Here is an 11,460-nt window from a genome sequence, read left to right as displayed (position 1 = left end):
TTTGGGGCTCACAGGATGGCGCACTTGCCCTTCTCCACCCAGGGGTTGTTCTTCATCAGGTCGGGGTTCAGGAAGGGGTCTTTGGGGATCCCATCTTCGATCCACTTGAGGAGCCTGCAGGTGGGGGCGGGTGAGCGCTGCCCACTCCCGCACCGGCCCCCCAGGCGCCTCCTGGCTCATGCAAATGAGCAGGGAAGGCCAATGCATGGGCAGGGAGGGCACTCACTCGGGGATGGTCTTGGAAGACATCTCCCTCTTGAAGGCCAGCTGGTACTTGAGGCTTTCCACCTCCTTCTTCATCTGGGGCACGTCCCACTCCTCCATGGCGTCGGGGGCGTCCGAAGTGGCCAGCCTGGGGCTGGAGGGCAGGGTGGGGTGGAAGAAGCCACAGCTGGGGGCAGCCTGCCAGGACTACCCTGTGCCTGCCTCTGGCTGGAGACAAGCCCTGGGGCCACGAATCCACTGGCCCTTCCCCAGTCCACAGAGGCCCAGGGGCACTGCCAGGAGCCCCACTAATGAGGCCCTAGGAGCCCCCTCCCCAGTGGGGCCAATTAGCTGCAGAGCAAACTTTCCACCCCTGGTCCCTGCACCCCAAGCCTCGCAGCCCAGCTCCGGGTGGGAGGAAGGGCCACCGTCCCTGGGAACGGCAGGGCCAGCCCGCCTCTTGTATGGGCTGTGTCCAGCCCAGCTCACTGAGGGGCTGGTTGAGGCGGGGAGGCTGGGCCTCCTGCGGCCTCCCTCAGCTTTGCATGGGCAGAGCGCAGGCTGCCCCCCCCCCCAGGAGATTTGGCTGGAATTTGCATCTGGCAACAGAGGGGTGTGTTTGTACCCCAAGGGTCTGGGCTGCGGCCTCCCTGGCAGGCCCAGGTTGGGTGTGGGTAGCTTCCTGCTCCCCCATGTGTCCCAGGGGCAATCTAGGAGTCACGACCTGTCTCCCAGTAGTTAGGGGCTAGTGAGAGTGGGTGGCCTTGGCCCCACTCTGCGGACAAGCAGACTCCTCCCGGCTCCCTAGTCCCGCCCCAGCCCCTGCTTCGTCCACCCTGGGTGCGGGGCTGGCTGCCTTCGGGGTCTTTAAGCCTTGGCGGGCAGCGGTCCTGGGCAGTCTCCACCAGGTCGCCGCGGCTGCACCTGGCTAGGGGGAGGGCATGGGAGTGGTCGGAGCCGAGGCCCCGGGTGGCTGGAGTCGAGGAAGAGTCCGCCAGGCGCCAGTGTCAGTCGGGATGGGTGCAGGCTCGCGGGGTGCCACTCCCGGAGACCTCAAGCTCAGCGCCCCGCCCTGGCACGCGCGCGCAAGCGGGCTCGTGGGCGCGGGAGGTGCGGGGTCTCGGGTGGGGCCAGCCGCCCTGCCGCGCCGCATCAGCCTACCTGCCGCCGCGCCGAGCCCGGCCGCCGCCTGCGCCCCGCGACGCCCCCGGCCTGGCGCACGGCCGCGCACGCGGGCACTGCGGGGCGCGCACGGCGCAGGGCAGGCGCGGCGCGGGGCGCAGGCGGCCCGAGCCCCCGGGGGAGGCAGGTCCGGCGGCCAGCCCTGTCCGAGAAGCCTGCTCCTTAGACTTACTTTGGAGGGTGACAGTGACGGCGGTGGCGGTGGCGGTGGCGGTGGCGGCGGGGCCGTGATGTGCGGAGTCTGGGCGGCGAGGCCCGAGCCCCGGGGGCCCCGCCCTCCCACCTGGGCCTGGCGCCGCCTCCTCGGCCGCCGGGCTCCCCGTGGGCGGGGCCGTCCTGTGTCCCCGGCTCTGGGAGGCCCTTTGCGGGTCCAGCCCCCTGACCCGCACGCCCCTCTGGTGGAGTGCCCACCGTCCAGTGCCCCCGCCTGCTGCGAGGACCTGGGCTGGGGCCAGGAGCCTTTGCCCCTCTTGGGCTCCGGCCCACGGAGCGCGTGTGGACCAGCAGTGTCCTCTGGCAGGCATCCTGGGGCCAGGGGACCCAGGCTGAGTCTTCTGCCGGGGACCTGGGCTTACAGGGTTGCTCCCTGCTCTGGCCCTGCCCCTGTCCCAGGCTGTGACCCCCACACTGCTCAGTCGCCTCGGGATGGAAGGGTGCTGCCACTCTAAAGCCTGCCTGGACCTGGGAGTGGCCAGAGGCCTCCACACCTGCCCCCGGAGAGTGGGAGGTGAGCAGCTCAGGGGGCTGGGGGTTCCTTGGCCACGGGCCCTTCAGGGGTTGAGGCCATTCGTTCCCACCGGCTTTTCGAAGGCTCTGCTTCCCAGGTGGCCACACCCAGGCCAAGGCCCTCTCCTCGGCCCCCTTCTCAGATGTCCCACTTGTCCTGGGTGCACCTGCAGGCCCTGGGGGAAGCTGTGCCCCCTGGGGGCCTTCAGGTGATGCCAGTACAGGTCATATCCTGGGCACTGGTCCTAGGTAGCAGTAGCAGCCCTGGAGGGCAGGACTGGGCTCCCCACACTTGGTCCCCTCAGAGGCCCGGCGACACCCCCAGGGAGGCCTGGACCAGACACTTGGCGGGTGCTCCGGGTCTCCCTGGGCTTGGGGACCGTGGACTGACCATTCTGCCGCCTCTGGGACAGCAGTTGGGCTGGGACATCCCAGGCCCCTACTGCTCAGCCTGCCTGAGTGCAGCCCTGCAGAGTGGCCAGTGCACAGGTGTGCCCACCCAGGACCCCGAGTTGCCAGGCAGCTCCTCCCACCATGCCTCCGTGAAATGGGGCCACCTGTGCCTCCCGGCCGGTCTGATGTGCATCAGTGTGCAGCTGGATCTGGGGCACATTAGGAGAGATTATTTTTATTATGGTTTTAGGGGGTGGGGGACTTAAAGCCAAGGGTGCCAGGCCTCCTCTGGGCAGATGGCCGCCCCGCCCCCGCCCTGCGGCCTGTGCTAACCCCTTTCCCCTGGGCCCTGTGACGGAGTGTGCCCCCGCATTTGGGCTGGTAGTGAGTCTCCACCACAACAGGCAGCCTAGTGCTGTCCTGTGGGCCTGGGGCGTCACCCCACCCTGGGCACAAGAAAGCAAAGTGGCCCTGGAGGAAGGGGAGCCGGCCCAGAGGCCCCAGGAGACCCACTCGCTGGGACGCAGCAGTCTCCAGCTTGAGCCCCAGCGGGGCTCAGATGGTGGGCGCTGGCCCTGGCACCCCTGGTGTGCCTCCTGACTGGGCGCTAGGCTTCTGGGTTCTGCTCTCATGGGACTTCAGTCAGGCCCCAGCGTCAGCTGAAGGAGCCTGAGACAAGGGGCTCATGGGCCAGCGCTGGTCAGGGGCTGGGGAGCGCCCTGCTGCCGAGTCCTCGAGAGGAGCAGGCAGGTGGCTGCGTGGGGCGGGCAGGCACTGCTCTGCTGGCCCCATAGGGCTGGGGTGGGTGGGAAGGGAGTGAGGCTGTGGGGTCCAAGGGTCAACCTCTTGCCTGGCTTCTGTGGGGGGCCCAGGCCTGGGTGACCCCGTCTCGCCCTGTGCAAGGTGGATCTGCGCTGGTGCCCACCCAGGAGGCACATGGCCTGTGCTCCTGTGGCAGGGGTCAAGATGCCACCTGCTCCTCTGAACCCGTGAGACCCTGGTCCTGGCTAAGAAGGGGCCCAGCCCTTATTGCTCACTTTCCCACCCAGGCCAGGTGCCCTCCAGATGGGCGCAGGCCCCGTGTCCTCAAGCCGGGGGCAGCCGAGGGGCCGGGGCCATCCCGGAATCGCGCCTCTTGGCTCGGGGCCGCAGCTGTGACCTGCTTTGCTGGGTCTTGGTGGGAGGACTTTCGGAAGGAACGGCAGCGCTTCCAACTGCGTCTCAGCTCCTGAGCAGCTGTCCCGGGGGCTCCTCTAGGAAATGAGGCCACTAACTGGGCCGCTGGTGAGCGCACGTTGGCTCAGTCGCTGGCCTAGAAGTGGCCACCTGGGCTTCAGAACTCCTGACGAGCCGGGAGCTGGGCACAGGACAGCGAGGCTGTCCACACCCAGCCGCGCTGGAGGGGAGGCACACATGACCAGGGTCCCTCTGGTTCCAGAGCTTAGGACAAAGTGGGCGTGAAGAACCCTGACCCCTCCAGTGGGCAGCCCCAGGGGGAGCGGAGCGAGGGCCGCAGGGCAGGTTCCCTGGACACAGCCTTGCTGTGGCCTCTCCGGGTGGTGCCAGGGCTGTGCTGGTCCCTTGGTCGCGGGGTCCCCAGGGATGATGGACGGGCAGGCTCTGCAGGAGAGGAACAGCATTTCAACCTATCAGTCATGTCGAGGCTCTGTGTAGGGTAAGAGAGCCCCTGCCCGAGCAGGCTGTGCTTGCCAGTTCTCCAAGTGCCCAGCCTGGCTCTGGCCAACGAGAAGAGAGCCCGGTCAGCTCCTGGGTGCTCACACGCCTCTGGGGCCCCATGGGGGTGGGTGCCCAGGACTGCAGCAGCACCAGGGTCTGCGGAGCTGCTTCCTTTGGGAGCCCCGGGCCAGAGGCTGAGCTGGAGGCAGGCCCACAATTTTGCAGAGGTACTGACTGTCCCATCCTGGCAGAAAGACTGCAGAGGCAATGGGATTGAGAAAATGCTGGAAAAACTGTATTTTACCAAGTTAAACAGAGCCTGTAAAAACTAGATGCTGAGTGGAGTGTGGTGGCACATGCCTGGAATCCCAGTACTTAGGAGCCTGAGACTGGAGGATCGCAGGCTTGTGGCTAGCCTCAGCTGCTTAGTGAGGCCTTGTTTCAGAATAAAAATTTAAAAATAGGGCTGGGGGGTGTATCTCAGAGATAACATGCTTATAGGTTCAATCCCCAGTACTACAAAAAAGAAAAAAAGGGCTTTACATTATCTTAGAAAGTCTGAAGGTGATTATGTGAGACTGTAGTACACCAATAGAAAATAATAATAAATGAAAGAAAGTCTGAGCCGGGCGTGGTGGCACATTCTCATGATCCCAGCATTCGGGAGGCTGAGACTGGAAGATCGCGGTTTGTGGACAGCCTCCACAACTTAGGGAGACCCTGTTTCAAAATGAAGAATAAAAATCGGGCTGGAGGTGTAGCTCGAAGGTAGAATGACCCTGGGTTCCATCCCCAGTACTGCCAAAAAACAAAAAAGAGTCTGACAATTATTATTAAAAAAAATAATTTAGACTTAGAGTGCGAATGGCAACAGATAACTTGAAGGAGACCACAGGTGGGCGCTCCTGCCCACCGCACTCCAGCTCCTGAGCGCTGCGCCCGGCAGCAGGCTCGCCCCTTGGCGCCTCTGGGGAAGCACTGCCTGCACTTGGTTGCCTGGTAGCCGCCCTCAGCTGAGCAGCCTCCGGCAGGTGCTGCCCAGGTGGCTTGTGAGGACAGGCCCACCGCGTGGGCCCCGGACCACGGCTCCTGCTGAGCTTGGGGGAGTGGCGGCCCTCGACATGCTTGCTCTCTGGAGCTGGAAGTCCATTCGCTGGCTGCTCAGCTGGCCAGGGCAGCTGCAGGTGTCCGGCTCTCCAGCACCCCGGAGAGACCACTTCCAGCCCCTGGGGGCTGTGAGACCTGCCTATGCTGCCCGGGGCCAGCGCGCCACTCACCCTGGTTGACAAATGGCTTTGAATGAGTACCCAGAGCTGCTCCAACCACTGGGCCATCGGTGAGCTCCGCCAGCCCAGCAGGGGCAGACAGAGCGCATCCACTGGGTGGACGGTCAGGCCGGGAGCAAAGCCTGTGCAAGACCAGGCCGGCGTGCCTGGCCCCCAGGAGGCGCTGGGAGGACCCCGAGGGCAGGCCGCACTGCTCAGACCCAGGCGCAGCAGCTCCCAGCCCAGCCGGCTGCCCCAGCCAGCTACCCTTGGCCTCCCATGCGGGGACAGGACACCGTGGCACCTGGCCTGGCACCCACAGGCAGTGCCTGCCATGTAGTGCCTTCTGAGATGGCTGCACGGCTCCAGCCCAGCTACCTACTGTGCACCCAAAAACCTTACGTACCCAGCTATCACCCAGGTGTGGTGTGGCCTGGGCTCCTGCTTTTGAGGCCCGAGGCTCTGTCAGCTTAAACTTTCTGGTGCTAGGGGGCTCTATGCGCAGGCCCCCACCGACCGGCACCCTTTGATCTGGACCTGTAGGGCACGGTCTGGCTCCCTGCGGTCAGCAGGGGTCTCCGTGCTTGGCAGGTGCACAGAGGCCCAGGTGAGTGCTGGCTGTGCGGCGGGCAGGGCGTGGGGAGGGCAGGGCGTGGGGAGGGCATGGCTGTCCAAGGGGCGAGGGGTGGTGTGAGGAGGAGGAGGGCCGCAGTGGCTGGGCCTCTTCTCACCAGCCCTGGGCCTCAGTGGGCCCTGCCTACAGAGCCTCCAGCAGCTGCCAGGCTGTGCCGTCACGCCCAGCCTCACCCCTGGCAGCACAGTGGGCTCACCTTGGAGGAGAGTGCTTCTAGAAACAGCCCGGATGAGCACAGGTTTTCCCAGGACCGAGCAGGGGCGTCACTGAGTTCTGTGCCTTCCTGCAACCCAGCCGAAGGCAGGTGGCCGCTCACCCCGAAGGCGAGGCTGGTGTCCAGCGGGTGGCAGCTGGGGAGCTGCTCAGCCCTGCTCAGCCTGATTCTTGTCTTTTCCCCCCCTTGGGTACTGGGGATGGAACCCAGGTGCATTCTACATTCGAGCTACACCCCCCACCCTATTATTCTTTATTTTGAAACAGGGTCTCACTAAGTTGCGGAGGGCCTCACTAAGTAGCTGAAGCTGTCCGCGAACCGTGATCCTCCTGTCTCAGCCTCCCGAATGCTGGGATCACAAGTGTGCCCACCACGCCCGGCTCTGCTTCCTGTCTTTATGCCTGAGGAGGCACCATGGTGCTCAGCTGGGTCAGGAGGCTGTCTGCCCAGGATGGTGGTGAGAGAGGAGGGTGATAGGTAACCGAGCCTGAAAGCGGGCAGACCAAGCGTCTGTGCCTGTGGTGCCTCGGGACCCTCTTATGTGGCTAAGAACCACCAGCCTGTTGTACCTGGAAGGGTCTCGTGCAATTCAAAGCGCACGTGCCTCTGGGCTGGCTGTCGTTCAGCAGCCGGGTGGGGTCTCTGCAGGGTCACACCGCCTGAACCTCCAGCTGGGAGTAGAGCCACCAGCCTCTCGCACTGTCTTGGCTGCTAGGGGGTAAGCAAGGTCTACCCTGCCACATGCCTGGTGGCCCAAGGGCATCCTTGAGGGTGGCAGCCATGCTGGTCACCTCCCCTGTTTGCGTGTTTGTTTGTGGTACTGGGGATGGAACCCGGGGCTCTCTATTACTGAGCTACAACCCTTAGCCTTTTAAGACTTTTTCTTTTAAAACAGGGTCTTGCTGAGTTGCCAGCAAGAATCAAACTTGTGATTCTGCCGGGCATGGTGGTGCTTACTTGTAATCCCCGCACTTGGGAGGCTGAGACAGGAGGATCTCACAGGTTCGAAGCCAGCCTCAGCTACTTAGTGAGGCTCTCAGCAACTTAGTGAGACCTTGTTTCCAAATAAAAATATAAAATAGGCTGTCCACGAACCACAATCCTCCTGTCTCAGCCTCCCAAATGCTGGGAGTGTAGCTCGGAGGTAGAAGGCTCCTGGGTTCCATTCCCAATACCACAAAAAATTAAAACAAACAAATAAATAAACAAACTTGTGATCCTCTTGCCTCAGCCTCCTGAGTAGCCGGGGTTACACGCTTGTTTGCTTTTTTTATCTTGAGCAATGGGGCTTCTGCACACAGCCCTTGGGCTGGTCCCCAGAGCCAGATGTGGCCACTGGCCAGGCAGCAGTGGCCAAGGGCTGACCACTGGGACTTGGAACTCTTCCTGACCACCCTGTTCCTGTGGGTTTCTCTCTCCCAGCCCTTTGAAAGCTAGTACAAGGACAGTGTGTCTTCCTTTCCTGGCGTGTGTGTAGACAGAATTCATCTACGACACAGAAGCATGATGATGAGACGCACCTCTGGGGGGAAGGGAGCGACCTCGTCCCCTCGTGCCTTGTGGGCGCATCTGAGTCCACAGGACAGGTGACTGCAGGGTCTACTTTGTTTTACAGACAAAAGGTCTGTGGGCTAGCCGGGCGCCATGCTTGTAATATAATTTGGGAGGTGGAGACAGGAGGATCACGGTTCACTGACAGCCTCAGCTACTTAGGTCCTTTGCAACTCACTGAGATCCTGTTTCAAAATACAGAATAAAAATTAGGGGTGGGGGCGTAGCTCAGAGGTAGAATGCCCCTGGGTTCCATCCCCGATACCGCAAAAAAAAAAAAAAAAAAAAAGTCCGCAGGCTACACATGACAGATGCCTGGGGGCGGGTAGCATCCTCAGGGGGCTCCTGTCCTGTGCACCCCCTCGCTGCAGGAGCTGGGCTGCAGGATCCCCCTCCACCTGTGCATACCCTCAGGCTTTGCTCACACTGTCTGGTGCCCCTGGAGTGCCCAGCCCACCTGGTGAACCACCTGTCGCCCCTGGCCTGAGCAGTTTCAGAACCCGGATTCTGACAAGCAGACGGCCAGCACCGGGAAGAACCTGGAGGCCTGTGTGTGCAGGTAGGTCCGGTCTTCTGACCACAGCCTGCCCAGGTGGCCCAGGCCCAGACGCTGCCCTGACGTCTTCCAGTGTGTGGGTGCCGGGGATTACTGAACCCAGGGACCTTCCACCGCCGAGTATGTCCCCAGAATGATTATTTTATTTTTTTGCGGTACTAGGGATTGAACCCAGGGGCATTCTACCTCCGAGCTACACCCCCAGCCCCTATTTTTTTTTTCTTTATTTTGAAACAGGGTCTCACTCCTCCTGTCTCAGCCTCCAGAATGCTGGGATTACAAACATGCGCCACCACGCCCGGCTTGGTTTTTATTTATTTGGAAATAGGGTCTAAATTGCTGAGGGCCTCGCTAAATTGCGCAGGCTGGCTTTGGACCGGCGATCCTGTTTCAGCTTCCCAAGGACCGGCATTTACGGCCAGCCCAGCCCGTGGTGTCTTTGGGAGGGAGGGCGTCTCCCAGTCCAAGTCACTCGTCGCGCCACGCTGGGAAGGGGGGCGCGGCAGGTGCGAGATGCCTGCGCCCCGCGGGCTGTGCTGCCCGAGGGTCGGGCTGGCCCTCGGGCCGCGCAGGGCACTGGGGTCCCCGCGTCCCGCCCCGCGGCACCTCGCCCCGGTGGCGGCGCTAGGGGGCGGGCGGGCGCCGCCTGCGGCTCCGCGGCTCGGGCCGGGACGCGGCTTCTCCCTGAGCGCCGCCCACTTCCGGCGAGGGGCGCCAGCCCGGCCGAACCGGAAGGGGCGTGGCTGCGAGGCCGCCGGCGCGTCGCGCGTGCGCAGCGCGGCCATTCTGCAGCCGGGCAGCGGCGCGGCCGGCGGCCATGTTGGGTTCGGGCAAGGCTGGCAAACTTGCTGCCCGCAATAATCGGCTGCGTCTCAGGGGGCACGGTGCGGCGCCCCGGGGTCATTTGCTCCACGACTTCAGCAATCTCGGGAGTGGGAATTGTCTCGAGGGCCAGGAAAGGCTCAGGGCTGTGGGAGGGATGGCCGAGAAGCTGCCCAGGGCCCTCGTGTGGGTGGGCGTCCAGCCTGGCCGCTCCCGACCTTCCCGTGCCCGGGGCGGGTGCCCGGGCCGTCTGCGGACGCGCCTCCCCGCTGAGCAGCTCGCCCGCCACGTGTTTCCCTGGCTTGGGCAGCGACGGGGCGATGACAGCCCGTCCCCGGGCCGCCAGGCCAGGCGAAGCGCCTGTTTGGGAGGGGGCCGATAGCTTCCCTGCGACCTGGGAAGGTCTACAACCCGCTTGGCCTGGGCGGGTCGTGCGGAACTTCAGGATGGGTTTTAGTTTTAGTCTGGCCTGAAGGACCTTGGTCCAAAACAGTGTCCTCCCCCGGAGTTTTGTGTAACGCCAGGAGAGACTTTAAAACGACCAGTCTGCTTTGGTCCTTTGTTTCTGCTTTCCTTGGCCCTTTTCTGTCTGTAAAACCAAATTCTTTTACTCAGCTCGTGGAAACTCTCATATTTTGTTGAATAAGGTGTTTGACCAATACCAGAACTGAGCGGGCATGGTGGCACACACTTGTAATCCCAACATCTGGGAGGCTGAGTCAGGAGGATGGCGGTTCACGGCCAGCCTCAGCTACTTAGTGAGGCCTCTGCAACTCAGTGAGACCCTGTTTCAAATTAAAGAATAAAAATATGGGACTGGGGTGTAGCTCAGAGGTAGACCCTGGGTTCCATCCCCAGTACTGCAATACCAAAACTGAAAATGAAACCTAGGTCTTTGGGGTTTTTTGTTTTTTCTTGATAGTGGGGATTGAACACAGGAGCATTCTACTTCTGATCACCCCCCCCCCATTTGAAACAGGGTTTCACTAAGTTGTGAGGGGCTTTTCTTTTTTTTTTTTTTTCGGGCCTGGGGATGGAACCCAGGGGCATTTGACCTTCAAGTTACACCCCCTGCCCTATTTTTTATTCTTTATTTTGAAACCGGGTCTCACTGAGTTGCAGAGGGCCTCACTAAGTAGCCGAGGCTGTCCGCGAACCGCGATCCTCCAGGTCTCAGCCTCCCGAATGCTGGGATTACAAGCGTGCGCCACCACGCCTGGCATGTGAGGGGCTTTGCTAAGTTGCTGAGGCTGGTAGCAAACCTGCGATCCTCCCAAGTACTGGGATTACAGGCATGTGCCAACACGCCTCGCTCGGTTGAGATCTTTTTCTTGAGGGCTGAGGGTGTCTCAGAGGTAGAATGCCTCTAGGTTCAAACTTCAGTACCCTCAAAACAAGATCTTAATTGAGCGAGGCGTGTTGGCGCTTGGCCTCACGAAGGTTCTGAGGCTGGCTGTGAACCTGTGATTCTCCCGTCTTAGTGTGGTGGTGCACACTTGTAATTTCAGTGCTTGGGAGGCTGCGGCAGGAGGATCTGAGGGTTACAGCCAGCCTCAGCTGCTTGTGAGGCCCTGGGAAACTGAGTGAGACTGGTTCAAAATAATAATAGGGCTGGGGGTGTAGCTCACAGGCAGAAAAACAAAAACAAAAACAAATTTGAACTAAATGTATTGTCATTTGACACTGGGCGTCCCAGTCTAGGCCACCTGGGTACTGGACTTTCGGGCTTAGTGTGGCGTGCAGGGCTGGGCGGCCATGCTGCTGCTGCAGCGGGCTCCTGGTCGGCGACGTGGCCACCGTTTGAGTTGACCCCAGGATGTGAAGAGCCGTGTGGGGCTGGGCTTGAACAGCCTGGGGAAGGGGGCGCGGTGACACCTGATATCCCAGCAACTCGGGAGGCCAGCCAGGCAAGGGGGCGGCATGTTCGAGGCCAGCCTGGGCAATTTAGGCCCTGTCTCAAGAAGAAAAGGACTGGGTGTGGCTCAGTGGTAGAACACTTGCCCAGCGCGTGTGAGGCTCCGGGTTGTCCTACTACCACAAGCAAACAAAACAAAGGGAAAGTTCTGCGGACGCCAGTGTCAAACAGGTGCCAAGGGTGCAGAGAGACTCCTAAAGAGGCACACCGCCTAGAAATGCCCAAAGCTGACAAATCAGTTAAATCATAAGCAGAATCAAGATGTCCGTAACTGCACCGCAGCCAGGGCGCCGTGCGTAAAGGGCGGCTCTCCCTTGGGAG

The 11,460-nt window shown here is 61.9% G+C and overlaps 1 protein-coding gene across 1 annotated transcript; it reads right to left on the bottom strand.

Moving 5' to 3' along the window:
- Positions 1-8: 8 nt before the first annotated feature.
- On the bottom strand, positions 9-324 carry GNG13 (G protein subunit gamma 13; the record flags this gene model as incomplete). Its single annotated transcript, XM_080702311.1, has 2 exons — positions 9-114; positions 227-324. 2 exons carry the CDS (start codon positions 322-324, stop codon positions 9-11), a joined length of 204 nt encoding a protein of 67 aa, XP_080558437.1.
- Positions 325-11,460: the final 11,136 nt, after the last annotated feature.

The sequence above is a fragment of the Muscardinus avellanarius genome (assembly GCF_963383645.1).
Source record: "Muscardinus avellanarius genome assembly, chromosome: 10".
In the NCBI taxonomy this organism is placed as follows: domain Eukaryota; kingdom Metazoa; phylum Chordata; class Mammalia; order Rodentia; family Gliridae; genus Muscardinus; species Muscardinus avellanarius.
Note: the sequence above shows the minus strand (reverse complement) of the source record. Positions and strands in the feature narration are given on the sequence as shown.